The sequence below is a fragment of the Nothobranchius furzeri genome, chromosome 13, assembly GCF_043380555.1.
Source record: "Nothobranchius furzeri strain GRZ-AD chromosome 13, NfurGRZ-RIMD1, whole genome shotgun sequence".
Lineage (NCBI taxonomy): Eukaryota > Metazoa > Chordata > Actinopteri > Cyprinodontiformes > Nothobranchiidae > Nothobranchius > Nothobranchius furzeri.
Window position 1 is genome coordinate 46,614,305 of NC_091753.1, and position 21,862 is coordinate 46,636,166.

The 21,862-nt window shown below is 44.4% G+C and overlaps 2 protein-coding genes across 5 annotated transcripts; both read right to left on the minus strand.

The window, feature by feature from the left end:
• Nucleotides 1–3,474: 3,474 nt before the first annotated feature.
• si:ch211-151h10.2 (uncharacterized) lies at nt 3,475–8,229 on the minus strand. Of its 2 annotated transcripts, XM_015941694.3 has the most exons (10): nt 7,991–8,229; nt 6,285–6,525; nt 6,165–6,196; nt 5,958–6,090; nt 5,563–5,660; nt 4,807–4,987; nt 4,648–4,731; nt 4,467–4,562; nt 4,130–4,392; nt 3,475–3,560 (listed from the first exon to the last, which is right to left on the minus strand). In XM_015941694.3, the coding sequence occupies exons 1-10, from the start codon at nt 8,143–8,145 to the stop codon at nt 3,557–3,559; spliced, it is 1,287 nt and encodes a 428-aa protein (XP_015797180.1). In that variant the 5' UTR covers nt 8,146–8,229; the 3' UTR covers nt 3,475–3,556. The 2 variants fall into 2 exon arrangements, with proteins under 2 accessions (XP_015797180.1, XP_015797179.1); XM_015941693.3 differs by lacking the exon at nt 3,475–3,560 and having other exon boundaries at nt 3,709–4,392.
• A 1,840-nt stretch (nt 8,230–10,069) lies between these two features.
• On the minus strand, nt 10,070–21,258 carry prdm10 (PR domain containing 10). Of its 3 annotated transcripts, none has more exons than XM_015941691.3 (23): nt 21,211–21,258; nt 20,098–20,191; nt 19,847–20,008; nt 19,109–19,168; nt 18,919–19,023; nt 18,617–18,791; nt 18,138–18,379; nt 16,716–16,916; nt 14,736–14,808; nt 14,547–14,664; nt 14,346–14,466; nt 13,997–14,272; nt 13,435–13,779; nt 13,205–13,360; nt 12,956–13,135; nt 12,773–12,883; nt 12,295–12,495; nt 12,073–12,216; nt 11,617–11,787; nt 11,151–11,276; nt 10,901–11,075; nt 10,727–10,824; nt 10,070–10,402 (listed from the first exon to the last, which is right to left on the minus strand). In XM_015941691.3, exons 2-23 carry the CDS (start codon nt 20,167–20,169, stop codon nt 10,214–10,216), a joined length of 3,501 nt encoding a protein of 1,166 aa, XP_015797177.1. In that variant the 5' UTR covers nt 20,170–20,191; nt 21,211–21,258; the 3' UTR covers nt 10,070–10,213. The 3 variants fall into 3 exon arrangements, with proteins under 3 accessions (XP_015797177.1, XP_054598577.1, XP_054598579.1); XM_054742602.2 differs by lacking the exon at nt 21,211–21,258 and adding an exon at nt 20,949–21,066; XM_054742604.2 differs by lacking the exons at nt 19,109–19,168; nt 19,847–20,008; nt 20,098–20,191; nt 21,211–21,258 and having other exon boundaries at nt 18,617–18,760.
• Nucleotides 21,259–21,862: the final 604 nt, after the last annotated feature.

A 21,862-nucleotide genomic window follows, 5' to 3' on the forward strand; every position in this document is an offset into this window, starting at 1 on the left:
AGTGTCATGCAGTCGCCTTTGTGAGAAGGTGACATCCAGTGAATAGGAATCAGAACTTTCTCCCCCTCCTCCTCCATCTTTCCTTCTCTTGGCTCCACGCTCAGGGTCTGAGGAGTTGGAGTGTCTCTGGTGTTGGTGGTGGTGTGTGTGTGTGTGTGTGTGTGGGGGGGGGGGGGGTACCGTTAGGGTTTCCCTGCCACATGTCTCTGAGTGGCAGACTCTTTGTGGCCTGGGCCGGCCTGTTTGTTTAGCCTTTTCTCAGAGCGCCGCCTCACACATCACTGCTTCATCTGGACAGGAGAGGAATTCCAATTCATTTATTTCATTTCTCCTTTTTATCTCACTGTCAAACTCAAAAGCGCCATAGTTTTTGCTCTGATTGTGCTTTTGTTTCCCAACTTTCAACGTTTACTCTGCGAGTTTAAAACTACATTTTCAACATCTTTCAGCCCAAATTTCCCAAAAGAAATTCCCCAAACTTGAATTATTCTTCTAAACAAAGCAAGTCGTGGGGTTTATGCGGCCTTATGAAGCAACCAAAGAGCAGGAAATCCAAAGTTCAAAGCTTCATCATCTGCAGATGCCTCAGAGCCTTTCCCGAAAGGGAGGAATGCTGAGAAATCAAACTGTCTGCTCCACTGGCAACATGCATGAAAGATAAATAAAAGATAAAAGACAGGTGATGTCATCCACACTCGCATTGTAAACCCTGTCGTTCCAAAAAACAGGGAGATTTATAAAGTAATAAATAAAGTTGCAGACAGCTCTGTCTGAAACGTTCCCTGACTAACGGTGACCTTTCAGATGCTGAACGCAGCTCAGTCATATTAATCATACATCAGGTGATTTTAGCCCATAACGTTGAACTCAGCTGATTCTTTTAATGTCCGGTGACTTTTTAGAGTACATCCACCCATGACTCTTTGAACTTTTCCCAACAGCTGTGGATGGATTGCTTCCTCTGGCGTCAGCAGTTTTCCACAAAGACTGTCCACGTCCCGGAAAACCGGGAGGGCAGAGAGGTCAGGTTTGGTTATTCTTCCCTGGCCAGTTGGAAAACAAAAAAAGAAAAATGTTTACACAAACAGGAAACTTTTCTAATAATTGGAAACATGTTATGTTGGTCACAACACCCCTCATCCCCCCACAGCGTGCACTTACACACCTACTTCTACACACTGGGACTGTCTGGGATGATATTTATGTCGGACATTAAAGGTTTTGGGAAGAGTTAAGCTTTCTTCGACATTAAAGTCTGGAACGTTTGAGCCGAGCTAAAAGCTCATTACCGCTTGTTGAGTTCAGCCCCCCACCCCCCGGCCACCTCAGATCAACCCTAATAAGTCGCAGGTTTATGGACCTTTTGCTCCCCAAATGTCTGCCATGTTGCTAATTGCGTGCATCTGTGGCTGGTGTTTTGATGTTTGGCCTCAGCGTGCAGCTGTCCGCTCCAGCAGCAGCCGCTGGGTAAAAATGGCACAGCCCTGAGATCCGCATGCAGACCTTTAATGGCAAACATGCATGTTGTGTTTGAGCAGAGTGGCGGCCATTTTTTCCTCAAGTTTTGATAGTTTATTCAGATTTGACACATGATCAGACTAAAAATTATTGAATAAATCCGGATTTCTTTCATCTGGAGCTAAAACACTAAAAAAATCTATTTATTTTTGAATGAGTTTACTACATTTTTATTGTATTGCATTAATGCAAATTTTCCTTTCTGAAAAATGAAAAATAGTCAGTCTCGTTGCTATTGTTATCTAAGGTGTAATTGTGTTTTAATGTCTTAAAATTTACATTTCTAAAAAAAGATATCATTAGAATATTTAGTTGCTGCTCAGATCTGATAACGGGAAATTCACAGTGACCTAAAGCAGATTGTACTTGGTTTATTTAACGTCTCTGGGAGGAACGTTTGGTGACTAGCTCCTGGGTTTGTTTGGATCAGATAGCAGCAGCGTGTCGTCTTCGTGGCCATCAGAGGAGGGATCAGCACAAATGTGTACACCAGTGAAACCTGATCATGAGTAATTGCCAAAATAAGTCGAAGGATTGACCTCTGCAGTGATCCATATTTTCTCAAACAACACACACTTGAGCTAGCTTTGAAATAGCCTCTCCCGTAGAACCGGAGCACCCTGCGGAAACTAGTCATCAGAGTTTTTGTGTAACTAAACAAAAGTTGATTTTATTTGCACACTTGGACTAGGGCCAGGAGCCAAGATCGGGATGTTCTCCGTGTATTTATTCATCCAAACCTTTCATGAATCACGTCTGAAGTGTCTGTGCTCATGTGTCCCTTGTTCACACTTTTAATGTTCCATTTAAACAACAACAGCCGGCGCTGGTGTCTTCCTGGTGTTGTGACAGCTCAGATCCAGCTCTGATGCACCACACAGCCCACATTCCTTTCATCCCAAATCCCCCCCACTTCCTCAGTGTGAGTGAATCAGACAGATGCAGGATCTGGCAGAAGACAGGCAAGTCCACGGTCAGATGACATCTGCGGCATGCACACTGTACAGAGTTGGCACAACTGTCGCCTAACGGCTGCCGGTAGTAACCAGAGGCTGCTTACATCTCTGTTACTCTGCAGGCTGAAAAGGAATGTGTGCCTTCAACGGTAATTAAAGACGGATCAAAGACATTTGTGTGTTTTGTAAAGGTCCAAAGGGCCACTCAGTTTTGAGTAGTAACAAAAACGCTTCCGGCATTGACCTTTGCTGACCCCTCCAACCTTTCTCTCCCCCCTCCTCCTGCTTTAAAGGCTCAGGCTGTTTCAGTCATTTACTCTGCGGAAAGTAACTTAACCGATGAATTATTCCTGCAGAACGCTCAAAGATTACGCTCTAACCTAGAGATGCATGGGCAACACGATAAAGGTTGGAAGCGTTTGTGGGACTATTTCTGTTAATTTCTTGTTTCTTGTTTTTACCGTGGAGGTCTTGAGCCACACAAAACTAATTATGATGAGGACAAGTTTGGAAAAAGTCAAATAGCTCAAGAAACCAAACCCCATCGTGCTCCTGAAGCCGTCTGTGTTTAGTCTGTATTGTTATGATTTAAATTTGGGGTTCTGCTGTGTTTTTACAAATAAAAAATAAAGACAAGAGGCTATCTTTTAGCTAATTTCATAGCACAGCAAAACTCAGAAGTGAGGATTCCTTCACAATAAGAGTCTCAAACAAACAGATGTGCCTCTAAGCATCAGAAACTTTTTTTAAAAATGTGTTTGTTACTGGTTTTGAAACGGATAAACAGAAAAAAAGAATCAATAAAGTATTTTATATACTTCAAATGTTTCGAGGCACATGGGTATGTTTCAGACTTTTAATATGAAGGATTAAAAGAAGTTCTGGATGTTGCTACAGAAAAATCGATAGGAAATGCTTTGATACTCTTTAATTACAATTTTCTTTTCAGGAAAACTGTATTTTTTTTTTTGCTTCTTTCTTGAATTTAATCTGTGTTATTGTGTGTTCTTGTTTTGTTTATATTTATTTCCATGGCTCTGATGTTTCTTGGGAGGATTCATCTGTAGATTAGTTGGACACGTTCAGCTGGAGGGGAAAAAGAAGATGGGCAGCAAGGTTTAAAAGGCATTTTATCATAAAGTTTTACATCTAGAATAATATATTTGCAGCTACTCTACCATCTCTTTATGAAGTATTTCCAAATATTTCAAAAACAGTCAACCAAAAACGTCAAATGAAGTAGTCTTTTTTTGTGTTAAAGCTCTACTTCTACCTAATTTGTGCACCACCATTAAAAAAACATATTATCGTTATTACAGTAATACAGACAGCTGGATGTATTCATTTCTGACAATTATTTTCATTTGAAATGCAAATGATTCTGAAAAACAAGTCAAATGTGAATTAAGAAATGTATTAATTAGTCAGAAACATTCCTGTTCAGTTAAATGAGGAAAAATAAAAGCAGCAGGAATCTGAGGACAGCTGGTGGAAGTCTGCCCTCTAGAGTCTGAAACACTCCTCCTGCTACATTAATCACAGCAACCATAATAAATACGCATATCTGAGGCAAATGATCAACACTTGCAAACATATTGTGAATTTAAAAAATTGTAAAAAAAAATTACATCTTTTTTCTAGGTTTGTGAAAACACCTGAGCATGTTAGAGATCCTCACAGCCGACCTCCCGCGCAGTGAAGGGGGGGGTTGTGTTTTAGCTGAGGCTGGATTCGTCAGCGACACACCGCTGACATGTTGGGAAGTCTGTGGAGCGACTGAGGTCAAACGGGCCTCGTCTACATGGATGAGAGGCCCCGCTGATCCGTTGTGAGTTCCTTTTCCCAGTCCCTCCAGGTGGGTCTGGAAGGTGGCGGTCTGTTGATCCAGGGAGGTGAAACTCTCCTGCACCTTGTCAAACTGCAGAAACAGGAATGTGTCAATTTGCAGATCTATATTTAAGTGTGTTTTCTTTCAGAGAGGAACTTGTGTACCTGCTCGATGTTGGACTGGAGCAGAATCTCGGGCCAGACCGACTCGCTGCTGCTGTTCACCTTGGCGCTGACGTGGCTGTGGCTCCAGGTCAGCTCCTGCAGGAACAGGGTGAAGGGCGTTCAGACTGACGAGATCAAAACAAAGTCTGAGATGTTGTTTTAACTAAGAGGAGAACTTGACCTGTAAGAGCTGAGTGCTGTCCTTCAGAAGGACCTCACACATCTGAAGTTTGTTCTTGTACCGACCCAGTTCTGCAACCAGAGTCTTAAACAAACACAGGAACGATAAACAACATGGAAGTGTTGGAGTTTCTGTCGACAGGCCTTCACACCTGCTCACCTCTGAGTCTGTCTGGACCGAGCTTGGGTCTCGGTGGCCTTGACCCTCCTGTTTTCCTAGCGTGACCCCAGTGTGCAGCTCCTCCAGCTGGGTCCAGAGGCCACCAAAACCCTGCAGCAGGTCTTTCACGCTGACCTCAAGGTCCTCCTGCACCTGGACCAGAGCACGAAGGGACGCTGTCCTGTTAGAGGACAAGGAGGTGTTATATAGGATTATTATTCTGTTTCTGTAAACTTGAACTGTTTGAATTTCTGTGTCTTGTGCTTTTTTTGTGTATTTTTTGTTTGTTTGTTTGTTTGTTTGTTTGTTTGTTTGTTTGTTTAGATTGTCTTACTGCAAACCCTGTTGCAAGTCAGAATTCTACCGTGTTTCCAGCTGCCTGAAGATTAAAAGTAGATTGATTCATCCTCTGATCATTGTCACTTTTTAAATCAGCTGTTTCTGTGAAAACTTGTCCCACTTGTGCCCGACTGGTTCACTGCAGCTTTTGATTTATTTGTTTAGAAGCCAAATTTCTCTTCTATTCAAACATGACTCTAATTACTTTTTAAACATCTAAGTTCTCCTAAAATCTGTTAAATAAATACAAATTTTACAGCTCTGTTGAAGGCATATGAATAAAATGTTAGTTTTAATTGATTTATCTGAATTTATTCAGGCTTCATGTGAGGACAGGATGACGACGATCCACAGGAAGCTCTTCTTTCAGTCCAACCAAACTGATGGAGAAGCTCTCCAGACGTCTGACTGACTCACCTCTGCTGCAGGTAGGAGCAGAGGAGCTTTAGGCTGCCTATGAAAGCAGAAGCTTGGTCCACCTCCGGTCCAACGCTCTGCAGCATGTGAGCCACAGCCTGCAGAGAGACGACAGATTTGAAGGCAAAATAGGTGAAACGTTTAAACTTCTCTCCCCTGGCAGCGCTGCAGGTTCAGAATGCAGCAGGCAGCAGCTCTGTGATTGTTCTCGCTGTCTGAGGCTGGAATATCTTTGTAATCCTGAGGGGAATCTTTGTAAAACCACCAACAAAGACTTTAAACTGATCTACATGCAAACAGTGATTAAAACACAGGAGATAACATATTCTGCCAGAGGCATTTGTTAGAGAGGATGAGGCTGTTTTGTTCCTTTAAGGCGATTTTCTCCATCTTACCTCCAGCTTGGAGAGGAGAGCTTTGATGTGGGACACACTGGGGTCCTGGAGGGGCTCCTGAAGAACACACAGCAGCAGGCAGTGGGTCAGAGCGATGGTCAGAGGAGCATCTGGGCTCCTGGTCTGAAGTATCCTGGAGAAATAGCACTTATTTATTACTGAGAGGTGTAAAAATAACTTATTTTAAATCAGATGATTAAAGCTCACCATGGTAACATGCTCATCTGTGGTGGTTCCACCTTAAATCACAATAAATATTCAATGAATAAACTGAATTAAATAAACCAAGTGGGTAAAACTGGGACCAACTCCTGCGGTTCTGCTCACCTGGGTTGGTCCAGTCCGCAGGTAGAATCTCAGGCCGTGGAAGCAAGCTCCCAAAAGGAGCCACAGCACACAGAGGAGGATCAGCCTGCAGAACAAGTCCTCCAGGGGCAGAGAGGGGTGCCGCAGCACCTCCAGCTGGAATAAAAACCACAGTACACCCACTGAGGCCAGACTGGACCAGGGCCTTGAGGTCCTCAGATCCCAAAAGGTGAGTTTGTGCTCATCTGGTCTTGGATTTAATCTGGAATAAAGTGATAAAAATGTACAAAAAATCCATTTAATATGCATCACGTTGATGTTTTCATGTAGTTAGCTTTGTTATGGTTTAAAGGTGCAATATGTAAGAATGAAATCCTGTGGTGAAATTTGGTTATTGCACGTCATTTTTCTAAGCAAAAATATTCCTCTCTCACTACCGTTTGTGGGTTTCATGGCTGATGCAAGTTATGGATCAGAACGGGATGTTTGTAGATGACAAGTGAAAATGAGTCATACACAGTAAGTTGATATACACTGGCATATCTGGTGCTAGCGCTCTTGGATGTTTAATAGCAGGGAGCCCTTACTACACTTATTATGGTCCTGAATGACTCATTACAGGAAGTAAAATCCCACGATTGACTCATTATTCACTTCACACACACGTTTCACTAATGTCGAGTTGCTGGTCATTTAAAAAGTAGCTTGATATATTTTTAGAGCCGACTATTTGCTTCTAATTCCCTGTTAGCGTTGTTAACTCAATGTTAGCCTCTAGCCTGCTTTGCCCGATATCAGAGTAAAAGAAAAAGAGGCCATGGCTTCTTTGATTGAGAAGTTAGACTGTTTTGTGACTATTTCATTGAATATTTCTTACATATTGCTCCTTTAATTTTGTAAACGGCATCATATTTAATTAACAATAAAGTTGTCTCCTAAGTTGTTTTAAACATTAAATTCTACAGATTGAGTTCAGGTATCATACTTAAAATAAATATGTACAGGTTCTAAGGTTCTAATTAAAGCAAAAAGTTTTAAAGCCATGTTTATTTATCCAGTGTTAGGTGAATTAGGTTGACCTGTTTAGTTCCTCCTGGGATATTCAAAAATGATCCCGGATCCAAGAGGATATGCCATCCCTCCAACGGGACCCCTCTGGAGTTTTCCTCCAGTAGGACATCTCTGGACCAAATGCTCGGATCACCTCAGGTAACTCCTTTTGAAGAGGAGGAGCCACGGATCTATTTTTAAACTTGCCCCAACTACCTCATCTTTTAGGAAGGACACAAATCCCAACGTCCAGGATTTCGTTCATGCAGCGGAGCTTCAAATCCCATGACGCAAGGGGATGGTCAGAATGTGGACAGACCAGTAAATCAAGACCAGGAGCTCCTTTCATCTCCCAAAAACATTACAGTGGATCTGTCTCTTCCTCTGTCCCATTGCACTAAAACACATACTGCTATTTCTCAGGCAGAGTGGCTTTCTGAATCTAAAGGAGCATTTTGGGATCAGAACAAACCACTTCCCTTCCACCGGAGGTAAGCAGGAACATCACCAAACAAGCCACTCACACTGATATGGAGTCTGTCGTCCCTCGTGCTGACAGTTTTAATATAATGTAACAAGAAAACATTGTTTTAACCACCATCACAACAAGTTTTGCTTCCTGCTGCAGGAAAAACCCAAATACCGGCCTCTCCGGAGCTGGTTCAAATGAAAAGTACCTGTTCCTCTGCTGCTGTTGGTTCCTCTCAGCTTCTTCTCTGCCCTCACCCTCCATCACCTCCCACGTCCATTTACCAGTCCTGTCTCTGCCTCCCGTCTCTCCCAGTCGTGTTGCCCTTTGACCGTTGTAGTGGACGTCTGCTAATAAAGGCATGGCAAACACACACACATGCTGGCTGGAACTGCAGTGGAGCCATTGAGTGTCCACCTGCTCGAGCCTTCAAGGCGACAAGCATGTTAAACTGGTCCGACTGGAGGATTGGTTTTATCTGGGTGGTGGCCTTTTTTCCTTTTCCAACATTCCAGTAGGGCAGGAATGCTAATAACCGAGCAGAAGACACACCCTCCTCCACCCAGATCACACAGCAGGACTCATAAACCATTTAACCAATAATAACACAGGTTTAAACCATTAACCCTCAGACAGGTGGATTTTTACCTGCAGGATCCAAATCAAGCTTAGATGTGTCTGCTCTAGTAATGTGTCGGTCGCGAACGAACCGGCTCTAAGAGCCGGCTCTTTGAAGTGAACGACGGGAGCCGGCTCGTCATTGGGAGCCGCCCCCTCCCCTCTCCTCCCCCCTCCCCTTTTGCTTTGGTGAAAGCTACAGGCGATTGGTCAACGTGTGTAACTGCGTGTCCAGACTGTCCACACACAGAGCAGTAGGGACGGGGAAGAGGGAGGATCAGACTCAGACACACAGCAGAGCACATGCGGGTGGAGGGAGACGAGAGAGAGAGAGAGAGAGAGAGAGAGAGAGAGAGAGAGAGAGAGAGAGAGAGAGAGAGAGAGAGAGAGAGAGAGAGAGAGAGAGAGAGAGAGAGAGAGAGAGAGAGAGAGAGAGAGAGAGAGAGAGAGAGAGAGAGAGAGATGCGACGAAGACGGTAAGAAAATGAGCGCCAGCAGTTGGAAAGTGGAGATTTCTTAAAGTGTTCAGTTATTAAATCCATAAAATGATCAATATTTGACATATTGCATTTTTTACATTAGAAAATCATTTAACATATAGTTTTGCATTATTTTGGTTATAAATGGTCTCTACGCAACTGAAAATCTGAGGAGCCACTTGGGAGCCGAAAGAGCCGGCTCATTTTGGTGAGCTGAGCCAAAAGAACCGGCTCTCTAAAAAGAGCCGGAATTCCCATCACTAGTCTGCTCGGCGTGCTCGTTGGTATTGTGCTGCCATCTAGTGGTCACAACAATAATTACAGTCAGATCAAGACCTGAAACTGACCAAGATCAATGAAACACATTCATAATAATATGTGAATACATTACACCAGCCTGACCATAAACACAATCAGCTAAATCTTTTCTTTAGGGATTATTTTATTCATGTATCCTGACAAAACTCAGATCCATGCTGGACCATGAGCCACACCCCCTGCAGGATGCCCTGTCTGCACTGGAGAGCAGCTTCAGTGACAGACTGATCCACCCTGCTGTGTGAAAGAAAGATACTGCAGGTCTTTCCTTCCTGCTGCTGTTAAGAGTCTATAATGGACACTGCTAATATCAGCTAGCCACATAAAATGATGTGGCAGGCCACATTTGGCCCGCGAGCCTCGTGTCTTGACACATGAATGAATACAAACATGTTTTATTTTTTTATTTTTTCATTTTTACTATAAAACACGGCAGTAGAGGCAAAACAAATGTTTAAATATTAAAATATCTCATTCTGAACGGAGAATCAAATGAACCCCATCCTGAATGTTTCAGAGGAAACTAATGAAGGAGAATCACATCAAACATCCATCGACAGCACGGTAACAGATGGTGTCACAGCTTCCGGGTCACACGATCAAGACGCTTTTTTAAATAATTTTTTGCCACATTTTTCTTTTCTTTTACAAAAGAAAAAAAATGTAACAAAAATATCTGTAAATTAAAAATGAACTGACATGAAAATTGAAATAAGCTCTTAAACTTATCCTTCTAGAACAAAAATTGTTAACACTAGTGTTCAGTTTAGTTCTTATTATATTCATATGTTCTAAATAAAGACCTTATTACTTTTGTTGTTTTCCAGACACTTTTCTGGCAGCTTGTTTAAAATTCAGACACATAAAACTGCGCTGGTACATTTTTTTATCTATAAATATCCACACTCAGGTGGATCCATGATATAATTCTTCATTTATACAAATAAAAACATCTGCAGCAGGAGGAGGAGGAGGAGGGTCCATGCATTAGTCTGCAGCTCTGACGTTAAGCCAGGTCACGGTTTAGTGATGTGAACTTCACTGGTGCCGCTGCCGTTGGTGGTTGTAGTGATGATGTACTGTGTGGTGGCTTGTTGGGTGGCTGGTTGTTGCTCCAGATGTTCTGTTTGGGCTGGGGTCGTGTCCTGAGGAGCGTCCTGTTTCGTCTCCAGCTCGCTCTGACCCTCAGAGATGACATAATGCGTCTGGAGGGAGGAAGATGTCTGTTATTAATTCAGATGTTGAAGTGAATTTAAATAAATGCAAATAAACTTGATTTTTCACGATTAACTTATTGTGTCCTGATGTCATCACTGAAAACTACTGAGACTGTTGATATTTTCTGGTGTTTTTTGCAATGTTGAAACGGGAGAAACATCAAAATCTGATCTTCTCTCATCAATAAATCTTACAGAGAAGCTTGAAAATACTCAAACTTGACACAGAAGTGAATAAATGGTGCAGGACTAGTATATTATGGAGCATTTCTCTTTGAAAAAATAAAATAAAATCCGACAGCGTCCACTCACCGTTTTCACCTGGTTGCTGTTGACCCCAGAGATAGGTGTGCTAGCTTCAGCTATCACGTACTGAGCGTGAGGTAGAGCCATCATTTGGATCTCAGATGCTGAAACAGGAAGACAACATGGTTCTTTACTTTCACACAGAGCAGAAGAGTTTTTCTAACAGGAAACGAGACTCACAGTAGCCTCTGTAGTTCCAGTTTCCGGGTATGTAGGCGTGCTGCACGGCCCCCGGCTGCTGGCCGCTGCTCGCCTGCAGGCTGTGGCTCTGGGCTAAGGTGACGGGGGTCAGCTGGGCCGGGCTCAGGTCCTGACTGGGCTGCTGAGAGGCTGGGCTCAGAGGCTGACTGGTACTCTGCATTCAGATATTCATGTTTAGGTTTATTATTTACTTGCATCATAAAAAACGACCCCGGTACTTTGCGCTTACCTGGGTGGAGCCTGATGGCTCAGACACCTGGATGTGTTGCACCTGGATGGAGTGCTGGCTGTAGCCATGAGGGTCGTGCAGCTGGCTCACATCTACTGTCGGGGCTTGGGAATGTGGGGAAGAAGCCTGTGGAATATTACACTTTCCTTAAAGGTGTATTCCGGATTAGATAAGAATGACATCCTGTGGTCAAATCTGGGTACTGCGGCACAAATTTCTAAACAAAAAGCCACTTCCTCACTCCTGTTCTGTGATTTTCATGACTGATGACGAGTGCTACACAGTAAATTGATAAGTAAATAAAAACATATCTGGTATTTGCACTCTTGGGTGCTTCACTACAATTCTTTCATATTGCTAATAAGAAACAGCAGGAAATGTTAAACAATTTCCCTGCAGCAAATCCTCACTTTTAAATCCGCTTTGAGCTCAAAAGGATTTAAATCAGGTGAAGTTTGTAACGTACCGGAGCCACCTGGACCACCTGCAGCTGGATGTGCTGCGGCTGCGACAGGCCGCCTGCAGGCTGAGACACTGGGATGTACTGGATTCTCTGGTAGTCTCCCTGAGTCGTTCGGAAGTCTGTGGTCAGGGTTTGAGAAAGTTCCGTCATAGCCTGGGTCAGCAGGTCTGTGGTCTGATGGGAAAAAAATCACAAAAATCCATCAGGAACAGCAGCAGGGGGGATAAAACCAACTTTTCCCACCTGAACTCCTGTAAATACTAGTATTTAATCTTTTCTAACAAAGGATTAGCAGGAGCTACTGGACTATTCCCATTATCCAGCAAAACCATCCCCAGTAGCATCCCTTTCCCCCCCCTTCTCGCGCACTCGTATGTGGACCAGCCTGCTGCTCAGTATAAACGCAGGTAAAGAGGTCAAGGGTCGGCCTCTTGGAGGAAGAGAAGCGGTTGTTCTCACCACAACAGCCTCAGCTGTGGCTCCATCTGCGTTGATGACTGCAGGAGCAGAACTGATCACGGCTGTGGTCACGGGAGTCTGGATGGAGTTCGCCAGCTGAGCGAACTCCGGGTGCTTTTTCCGGATGTGCTGCACCATCTTCGTCTGAGGAAAACAGTTTCTTAGTCGAGATCCTACAAGTAATCCCAGTAAAGTGTCAGTGTGTAATGAAGCACTACTGACCTTGCTGCTGTATTGTTTAGCACAGTGTGGGCAGCAGACCGGCGCCGTGGCGATGGTCCCGGTCAGCTGGGTGTGCGTGCTCAGCATCGGATCGGGCTCACCAGGAGCAGCAGGACGTAGCTTTCGGATGCTGGGGGGCAATTCTGCTCCGGGGTGGTTTTTCAGAATGTGGGCTTTCCTCTTACTGGCACTCTTGTAGACCTGAGGGGCGTTAACGTCTGTTGACCCTCCCACTGTCTTTATGGGTGACCCCGCGAGGGAAGTTGACCATTGAGCAGGATTGATGGTTTATCCCTTGAGGACCACGTGGCAGGGGTGAGGTGGTGCTCACTCCTCACCCCTACCGCGTGGACCCAAGGGACAAACCATCAATCCTGCTCAATGGTCAACTTCCCTCGCGGGGTCACACCCATTAGGACAGTGGGAGGGTTAAATTAACAGTATGTGACTAGATGAGACTAAAGAAGAATGCAGGAACCTTGTCGCAGTACTGGCAGAAGTAATCCCGGTTGGGTTTGATGATCGGGAGCGTGAGCTCCGGAACGTCATCGATGCGCATCTCTGGATGACGTTTGGATAAATGATTTACCTGCAACAGGAACAATGATGCTGAGTGTACAAAAATCCAGAACGTAACAGAAAAGCGACAGCCGCGGCTCACCAGCATCCCTCGGCGGCGAAATCCCATCATGCACGACCTGCATTTGAACGCAAAGCTCTCGAAGTCGGAGGTGGGAGTCTTCGTTTTGTGGGTTTTGGAGCGATGGGCCCGGTCGGACTTCTTTGCCTCTCTGTCTGGATTGTGCATTCGCTGCATGTGCTCCCGGAGCTTATCCTTCCTCTGAGGGAAAAAACCACCACATCAAGAGCCTTCACGCTTGTCATTCCAATAACTCATCGCAGCGTTTACCTTAAACTGTTTGCCGCACGTCGAGCACAGGAAGTCCTTGCGGTCGGAGTGACGTAGCATGTGCAGGCGCAGCTTGTCCGGCCGGCAGAAGGCCTTCTCACAGTTTGGACACTGAAAGATCTTCTCCGAATGGAAGCAGCGGATGTGCTTTTTCACCTAAGGACAAACGCTTTTCCCATTAACCGAGTATCAAAAACTACAGAAGTTTTTTTTAAGTTGTTCCTGCTAACCTGGATGAAGTCGCTAAACGTTTTCTTGCAGGAGGGACAGGTGTAGCAGCCATCCACAGAGTGCACCTCCACATGACCCTTCAGCAATTCCAGCCGTTCGAAGGTCTCGGGACACAAGAGACACGCGTACGAGCAGTTCTCTGTGTGCTCCACCAGATGGTCTTCCAGGGCTGAGTCGCTGGTAAAGCTCCTACTACAAATGTGGCAGGAGAAGGCGTAAGCGTCGCGGCCGTGGACCCGCAGGTGCTGGTCCAGCCTGTCTTTGTCCCGGAAGACCTTCCCACACAGGGTGCACTTAAAGGGACGGAAGCTCTTCCTGATGAAAAGGTGCTGCAGGGCTGCATTCTGCAAGGAAAAGAGGAGAATGAAGGATCTGATGAAACAGGATGGCTGGGGCATTGGCAGATCCATGATTGTTTATCGTTCCCCCCCCCATCATCCTCCAGGTTTGACCTACCTGCACATCCATCTGAGAGGAGGGAACGCAGTGAGGAAGAGAGACAGACGGTTTAAAGGGACTCCAGACAGAGGATTTAAAAACGTCCTCAGGCTGCAAACTCACCCGGATTTTCTTTGCACGATGGGCATTCTGTGACGCCAGTTCTGATTGGCCGCTCGGTGCCGGGAACTCCTTCAGTGGACCAGGCAGGTCTGGACTGGACGGCGTTATGGACTCTGGAAGTTGTTCCTCAGCAGGGGGGACAAGCTCACTCTCTGCCTCAGTCCCAGTCGCCGCCTCTTCCTCTTCCTCCTCCGGCTCCATCTCCACATCCTTCACTCCATTCTTCACTCCTTCCATCTCCTCCTCCACCGGCTTCTCTGTCAGTTCCAGCATTTCCTGATTAAAAGCATTACAGATTCATAATTGATTTTCCAATCTCGTGTAGCAGATCCCACCAGAACCCCCTTACTGCTGCCTTGTCCCCGTTGGCATCCGCAAGAGGTTCTAGTCGTATAAATTTAGGTGGACGTCCAGGTCTCCTTCCTGTCCCAAACCTCTTCCTGCCTCTGCCTCTGCCTCGACTTCTGGATCTGAGAGCGGAGTTGCAGCGGTCAGGTCATGTGACTGCCACACTCAAAAAATAAAAATGAAAAGATAAAAGGGTGTAAACCTCGTGATGGAGCTCAGCTTGTCGTCGTGCATGTTGAGATGCAGCTGCAGCTGCTCGGAGCTCACGAAGCGGCGGTTGCACTCGTAGCAGGGCCAGTTCCACTCCTGCTCCTGGAGAGCTGAACAAACGGGAAGATGTGAGAGGAGCCCAAGCTCAAACACAGCTGACTCAGCGGTCTGGAGTGGTCACCTTTCCTCTCCTCCTCTGTGACGCTGTGGATCTTCTGATTCACAAACTCTGCATACGAGGCGGCGTACCACACCTACAAAATAAAACCTCACTTTAACTTCACACACCACTAACTCCACATACAGTGGAGCAAAAAGGTATTTAATCAGCCTCTATTTGTGCAAGTTCTCCTAAAAACATGAGGTCTGTAATTTTCATCATAGTATACATCATCTGTGAGACAAAATGAAAAAAAAAATCTTGAAAATCACATTGTCTGACTTTTAAAGAATTTATTTGCAAATTATGGTGGAAAATAATTAGTCTATTAAAAAAGTCGATTTCAATACTTTATGTTAAACGTTTTCTGTAAGTTTTCACACACTGTTGCCGGTATTTTGGCCCATTCCTCCATGCAGATCTCCTCTAGAGCAGTGTTTCCCGACCCTGGTCCTCAGGGCACACTGACCTGCATGTTTTCCATGTCTCTGCTTCAGCACACCTCCGGAGGACATCAAGTGCTGCAGATGCCTGTTAATCACTCATTCATTTGAGTGGGGTGCAGGGCAGCAGAGAAACCCTGGTGTTAAAGGCAACATGGAAAATATGCAGGACAGTGTGCCTTGAGGAGCACGGTTGGGAAACACAGCTCTAGAGCAGTCATGTTTTAGGGCTGTTGCTAGGCTACATGGACCTTCAACTCCCTCCAACGATTTTCTATGAGGTTGAGATCTGGAGAATGGCTTGACTACTCCAGGACCTTGAAATGTTTCTTATGAAGCCACTACTTTGTAACCTGAGCGGTGTGTTTGGGATAATCGTCATGCTGAAAGACCTAGCCACATTTCACCGTCTGTGCCCTTGCTGATAGGTTTTCACTCAAAATCTGACAATACAGGACCCCATTCATTCTTTCTTTTACACTAATCCGACGTCCTGGTCCCTTTGCAGAAAAACAGCCCCAAAGCATGAAGTTTCCACCCCCATGCTTTACAGTTGGTTTGGTGTTCGTTGGATGCAACTCAGCAATGTTTCTCCTTAAACACAGCCCTTTGGGTTTCATCTGACAATGAGACATTATCCCAGTCCTCTCTTGGATCATCCAAATGCTTTCTAGCAAACTTCAGACGGGCCTGCCCTGCACATGTACTGGCTTTAGTAGGGGGACACATCTGGGACTGCAGGACTCAAATCCCTGGTGGCGTGTAACTTTGGTCCCAGCTCGCTGCAGATCACTCACTAGTGTAGTCCTGGGATTTTTACTCACCGTTCCTGTGATGATTTTAAACCCCAATGGGTGAGATCTTGCAAGGAGCCCCTGATCAAGGGAGATATCAGTGGTCTTGTATGTCTTCCACTGTTTAATAGTTGCTCCCACAGTTGACTTCTTCACACCAAGTTGCTTACATATTGCAGATTCAGTCTTCCCAGCCTGATCCAGGTCTACTGTTTTGTTTCTGGTGTCCTTTGACAGCTTTTTGGTCTTGGCTATAGTGGAGTTTGGAGTGTGACAGTTCTGATGACGAGTTCCAACAGGTGCCATTAATACAGGTAACGAATGGAGGACAGAGGAGCCTCTTACAGAAGAAGCTACAGGTCTGTGAGAGCCAGAAATATTACTTGTTTTTAGGAGGCCAAATACCTGTTTTTCAAATGAAGTCTTTAAAAAATCAGACAATGTGATTTTATTAATTTTTTTTCTCATTTTGTCTCTCATAGTTGAGGTAAACCAATGATTTTATGACTTTGTTTTATTTTGTTTTGATCTATGTGAAGCGCTTTGTGATTCTATGTCTGTGATAAGTGCTTTATAAATAACATTTACTTACTTACTAAATTGCAGACCTTTGTCATCTTTTTAAGTGGGAGAACTTGCATAATTGGAGGTTGAATAATTACTTTTTTGCCCCACTGTTTCTAAAGCATGAACACACATCCTACGTTGGACTTTTCCTCATCAGCTCTGGAGCACGTTTAAGACCAAACCCAACTTTCACCGACCTTGAGCTCCTGTTTGGGCTGGATGTGCTTGATGGTCGTGTAAAATATTTCGGAGCCGTACTGGTAGGCCACCAGGTTCTGCTCCAGGTGATTCTGAGCCGGTCTCACAAACATCATCCAGTTACAGCTGTCCTCATCAGAAAGGTCCAACCACATGTCGCTCAGCTTCTCCCCGCCCCTCTCTGGATCCAGCATGCATAGCTAAGACAGAGGTCAAATCAAAGACTTTGACATACGACTACAGTTAATCATCTTTAAAAGGTGAATCCCTGTACTCGTCATATTTTATCAATTAAAATTAAGTAGTTTCACCTGTTCATCTTCAACAGAAACTGGAAAGAACATGCAACAAATAATTCGTTACCCTTAAAGGTGGGGTAGGAGATGTTTTTTCTGGAACGCATTTTGCTTGAAATGCAATACACATACAGATGGCAACCAATAAATTAAAAGTTTTGTCTTTAAAAGGAATATTTTGATCGCCTTTGACAGGTGCAGTCATGGAAAAACTTCATCCAATCTTTGGATCGTGGAGTCCTGATCCGTGCATCAAACTGCCCTGTGACCGCTCCTCCCCCATGTGCACAAATCACATGTTCTCGGCTTGGAGCAGCTGAACAGGAAGTGAAGCCAGAGCCGGACTAGCGTTTTAGCTAGCATACTAAATTGTCACACAGTTATGTAGCCTGAGCAGAAGTAGCGGACGGGGGTTGAGGTGTAATAAGTCAAGTCCTCACAGATGATCTCTGATCTTTGTCCCAGTGGTTCCTGTCTCTTAAACTTACAGTGTGGACAAATCTCAATAACTCCCAATCGGCACCGGACTTTGAGGAGTCCGTCAGAAGCCTGGAGGCTCCGCGGCCGTTACGTAGATTTGTTATGTTGGAAATTATAGCAGAAGAAGTGCAACAACGGGTCAAAATGGTAAGATAATGTTATGTTTTTCACGGTTGTTTGATAGTATTTGTTGTGTCCAGTATTCTCCTGTATTCGGGGGGCGTGGCCTATGGGGAGGAGCCTGATGAAAGGGGGTTGGACCTTTAAATTGTGTCTTTTTTTAATGTAGCCTGCTCATTCAGGCTTTTCCTGGAACACCTTCCCTAACTTAAACGTAAAAATCAGTTCGGAGTTACTGATCTGACATGTTTTGGATTTTAATGGAGAAAAATGGAAAGAAAAAAAAGAAGCTGAACAAAAGCAGATATTTTGGTCTCTAAAACATTTTACTGTGAATTACTGCTTTTACTCACATCACATGAACATTTGATTTTGTGTTCAATAAAGATGCAATAAAAGCCCTCATCATATCGAACAATCACTGAGATGTATTCAGGCTTCTGGCAGAATGAGAGAAAAAGATCCCCCTGACTGAACATCTTGACGTTTGAGTCAGCTGACTAACATGACATGGCGCTGACTCACTTTCAAGTGGAAGAAGTGGTCCTGCAACTCGCTCTGTGGAACCAGCGGCGCCTCCACGGGACCAAACTGGGTGCGTTTTGGGATCCGCCTCTTGGAGAACACCCCACCCAGGAAGCGATCGATGTAGAGGATCTGAGGCAGACTGGCCCTGGCTTTGGACAGCACCGGCCGGTTGGGGATGGGGTGCAGCGGACCGTGCAAGGGACAGTCCATAGAGTTGGCGCTGTTGCACTCCTCACACCCTGACACAGCAAACGGGATGAAACTGTCAAACTGCAGCCTGACTGGATAATTTTTGTGCTTTGAGAAAAACATTTGGCTCCATAAGAACACAGAAAACAGAGCAAAAGACACAACTGTACATGCATTACCTCATTTGTTTATTTTTATTTACTTATTACAAATAAAAACGTTCCTTATGCTCCAATTTGGGCTAAACTACTGAAACTAAACAGGTGCGTTGGCCGAACTTTACTCACAGAGGCTGTGAGGGTCGAACCTCTGCGGCTGCCGCAGCTCCCAGTCATCCATCTCAGAGTCGTCATCCTCAGCTTCATCTGAGTCATCGGTGGAGTCCGTGGCCCCGAGCGGACTGGTGGGGGGGTCTGTGATGTCGGCCATATCTGTGAGAGAGTTGGATGCAGATAGCTGCTCCTGTTTGTGTGAATTAAAACCCGTAAACATGATTAAAGCAACCTGTGTTTAAGTTGACAGACCACATATATGAAAAAGGAGGTTTTCCTTGTTTGCTTAACATTTTTATTAAATAATGAGTCCTCACCTGGGAAACGGGAGCCAGGATGGCTTGAGGGCCATCTGCTACGTTACTGAGAACATGCAGGTTGGCAGCATTCATGTTCTGACCTCCAGGCAGCAGAACCGTGACCTGCAGAGGAGTTCAGGTCTGTTTAATGAGTCTTTAAATGTAATGGAGCTTAACCTTGTGATGTGGAAGAATCAGGTAGGCCTACCTGCTGAGTAGTACCATCCTGCTGAATATATGCCACTTGTGGCTGATCAGCAAATACAGTCTGAAAGACAATTTTAGAAATTGTGAGGGGAGAATGTGGTCAAATGTTAGCTTAAAGCTAATTTTAGGAACATTTTCAAGAGTTACTTTGTGAAGATTATAAGTACCACCTCACCTGTCATAGATAGCTTTCTGCACATCTGTTCTACAATGTCTAATAGGCTTGATGAGCTAACAGCTAGCCACAGCTGAGCAAAGACCAAATTGTACAGCTGCCATCTTTGAACAGCTTGAATTTCCAAGCTACCACATTTCCAAAAGGTTTGTGCAAGTTTATTGGATAAACCTTTACTCCACCATTTCTTTTGCATTACGTGTTTATCTGCAAGAGTAAACATCACATCAGCAGAAGCAAAATGCTACATCGTTGGGCGTGGATTTATGCTGAAAAACTAGCTAATGCTAAATCTTTTGTGGCGTAAAAATTATAATAAACATTAAATGAACCGCTGGGAAATTTTGGAGACTGAAGTGGATTTAAGACACCAGCAGCGATACACTTTGGCCTAGGCTTTTCATCAAACTACCCATTAGCTCGTCACATCGGATGTAGACACTGTTTCTTCAAACAGAGCCCATTCAGGAAGCCATCTACAATGGGTCAGGCAGTAATAATCTATTAACACTTCAAAACGGCTGGAAAAGTCACATCAGTGCCTAACATGATCCTCTCCCTTACCTGAGCACCATCTGCCGGGTGGATGTAGACCAGCGTGTGCTCTGCAGACTCCACAGAGGTGTAAGAGTTTCCATCTGCTGCATAAACCACCTGCTGCCCGGCCCTGTCCGCCTGATCTCCACTGTAGACAATCTGGGCCATGGTGCCACCTTCAAAATGGACCTGCAGCACGTGCACGCAGAACACAAACTTAAAAACACCAGTGGAAATGGATCAGCGGACAGATGGATCAGATCTAGTAGGCCATCTACCTGTGTGGGATTGCTAGCATCACTGTTAACAGTCTGACTCCACACAGCTGATGGTTCCTGCTTGGTCTCCATGGCAGCACAGCACCAGCTTCTCCTGAAAATACCAGGGATGATTTATGTCAATAATAAATGTTATTGTGATAATAAAATGTGAAAAAAAAAAACAGAATACATTCTTGGGGTCTTATTTGTAAAAATACACTTAGGAAATCATGAAGGAAAAACAGATTTTACTCTGTATTTAAGAGTTTATGAATGGGATTATCAAATGCCAGTTATGATGTGTTTTATTTCTAGATTTGTGCAGCAACTATGGATTGACGCGGGCCGATGGAGAGGTCTGGATTCATTCCCCAAATACAACCAGAAACTGAGATTTATCCAAGCATATCTTGGATCGGGCGACAGCACTCGAGTCAAAATAAACCAGCGTGTGTCACACGCAGGTCTCCGCGGGGGTAACGGCGAGGGGAAGCCGGCTTGATGTGGAGGCCGCCCGGGGAACGGTGGTTAAATAAAGCCACGGGTCGGCTCAAAACAGACACCCAACAACCACACATTCCTCACTCATTCACAAATATAGTTGGTTTAATCAACACAAACTTCATCTCCCCCCATTTTAACCCCGCAGGTTCTCGGTCCCAACCGGACCATACCACAAAATGCAGCGCTGCAGAATCACGGGCATTTACCGCACTGCTACGGTAGCAAACAGCCGCGTAGCCCCAACGTCAGGCCGCACACCCGGAATAACTTAACTTATCTGACCGCAGGACACGGAACACGGTTTAGATTTTTTCACAAAATTCATTTTGAAGTCCTTCGGGGCCGAATAGTTTGCACAGACTCACCCGTCCCCCGTTTCTAGTTGAGCCCAGCCCTTCAAGTCTGCTGCGAACAAGGAAGAATGGGCTCCATTTTGGGTGGTACTAACAACAACAGCGAGATCAAAGAGAGAAACTATTTTTTCTATCGGTAGATTTACTTTAAAACGCCACGCTGATTTTAATTTACGTTTACAGGAAAACTTAAAAACAGCCCAGACACAAACCGGATCGCTATAAATTATCAGGCATTAGTGCAGTTAGTGAAAAATGTACAGGTTGTTCTTACCTCAGAATGGTAGCTGCAGAGATGGCTGCGTTGCATATATTAACATAATCTCCCTAGCAACACGGCAAAGCGTGGCCTCTCATTGGTCGTTTTAAGATTTGGCCCAAACACTTTGTAAGCTGTTTTAGGACACAATTTTTTCTACTCTTATAAATAATATTTTTTACTTTATTTTGTTGTGTGTGTTGCTCCTGTTCATTTTTCACAACGAACTGACCAGAACATTTAAATTATAGCTCCCTAAACCACAGCCAATCAGAAAAATTAAGTCCTGGAGCATCCAATGGAATGCAACCTGTTGTCCAAAGCGCAGTTTTAACATCAAAAGTTACATTTAATCTGCTTTGGAGAGAAATTCAAACGTGTATTTTTTTTTACCTTAAACCGTTATTTGGTCATAAAAATTGAAATAACGCTTTTGTTGTTTTAAACTATCGTCTACAATAAAGAGAAGCACGAAGGTGTGTCGCTTTCTTGTGGCGATATGGTAGAAAAACATGAACCTGATTCATATAGCTTTATAATGTATCAGTGCAACCAATAAAGAGACAATTTTACTTTATTTATTTAGTTACTCGTTTATTTATTCAGTTAGTTCAAAAGTCTGGCGAGACTTTGTTGGCATAAATGTTTTTTAATAATCAATCTGTCT

Bases quoted from the DNA above. Each gene is read 5' to 3' on its own strand.
- si:ch211-151h10.2 (XM_015941693.3), bottom strand. From the start codon at position 8,145: ATGCCTTTATTAGCAGACGTCCACTACAACGGTCAAAGGGCAACACGA. The intron at 4,988-5,562 runs GTGAGTCAGTCA...GTCCTCTAACAG, and splicing joins TGCTCCTACCTGCAGCAGAG to GACAGCGTCCCTTCGTGCTC. The intron at 4,393-4,466 runs GTACACAAGTTC...CTGTTTCTGCAG, and splicing joins TCCAGTCCAACATCGAGCAG to TTTGACAAGGTGCAGGAGAG.
- prdm10 (XM_015941691.3), bottom strand. From the start codon at position 20,169: ATGGAGACCAAGCAGGAACCATCAGCTGTGTGGAGTCAGACTGTTAAC. The intron at 14,809-16,715 runs GTCGGTGAAAGT...TTTATTTTGTAG, and splicing joins AGCCCAAACAGGAGCTCAAG to GTGTGGTACGCCGCCTCGTA. The intron at 14,665-14,735 runs GTGACCACTCCA...CCGTTTGTTCAG, and splicing joins CACAGAGGAGGAGAGGAAAG to CTCTCCAGGAGCAGGAGTGG.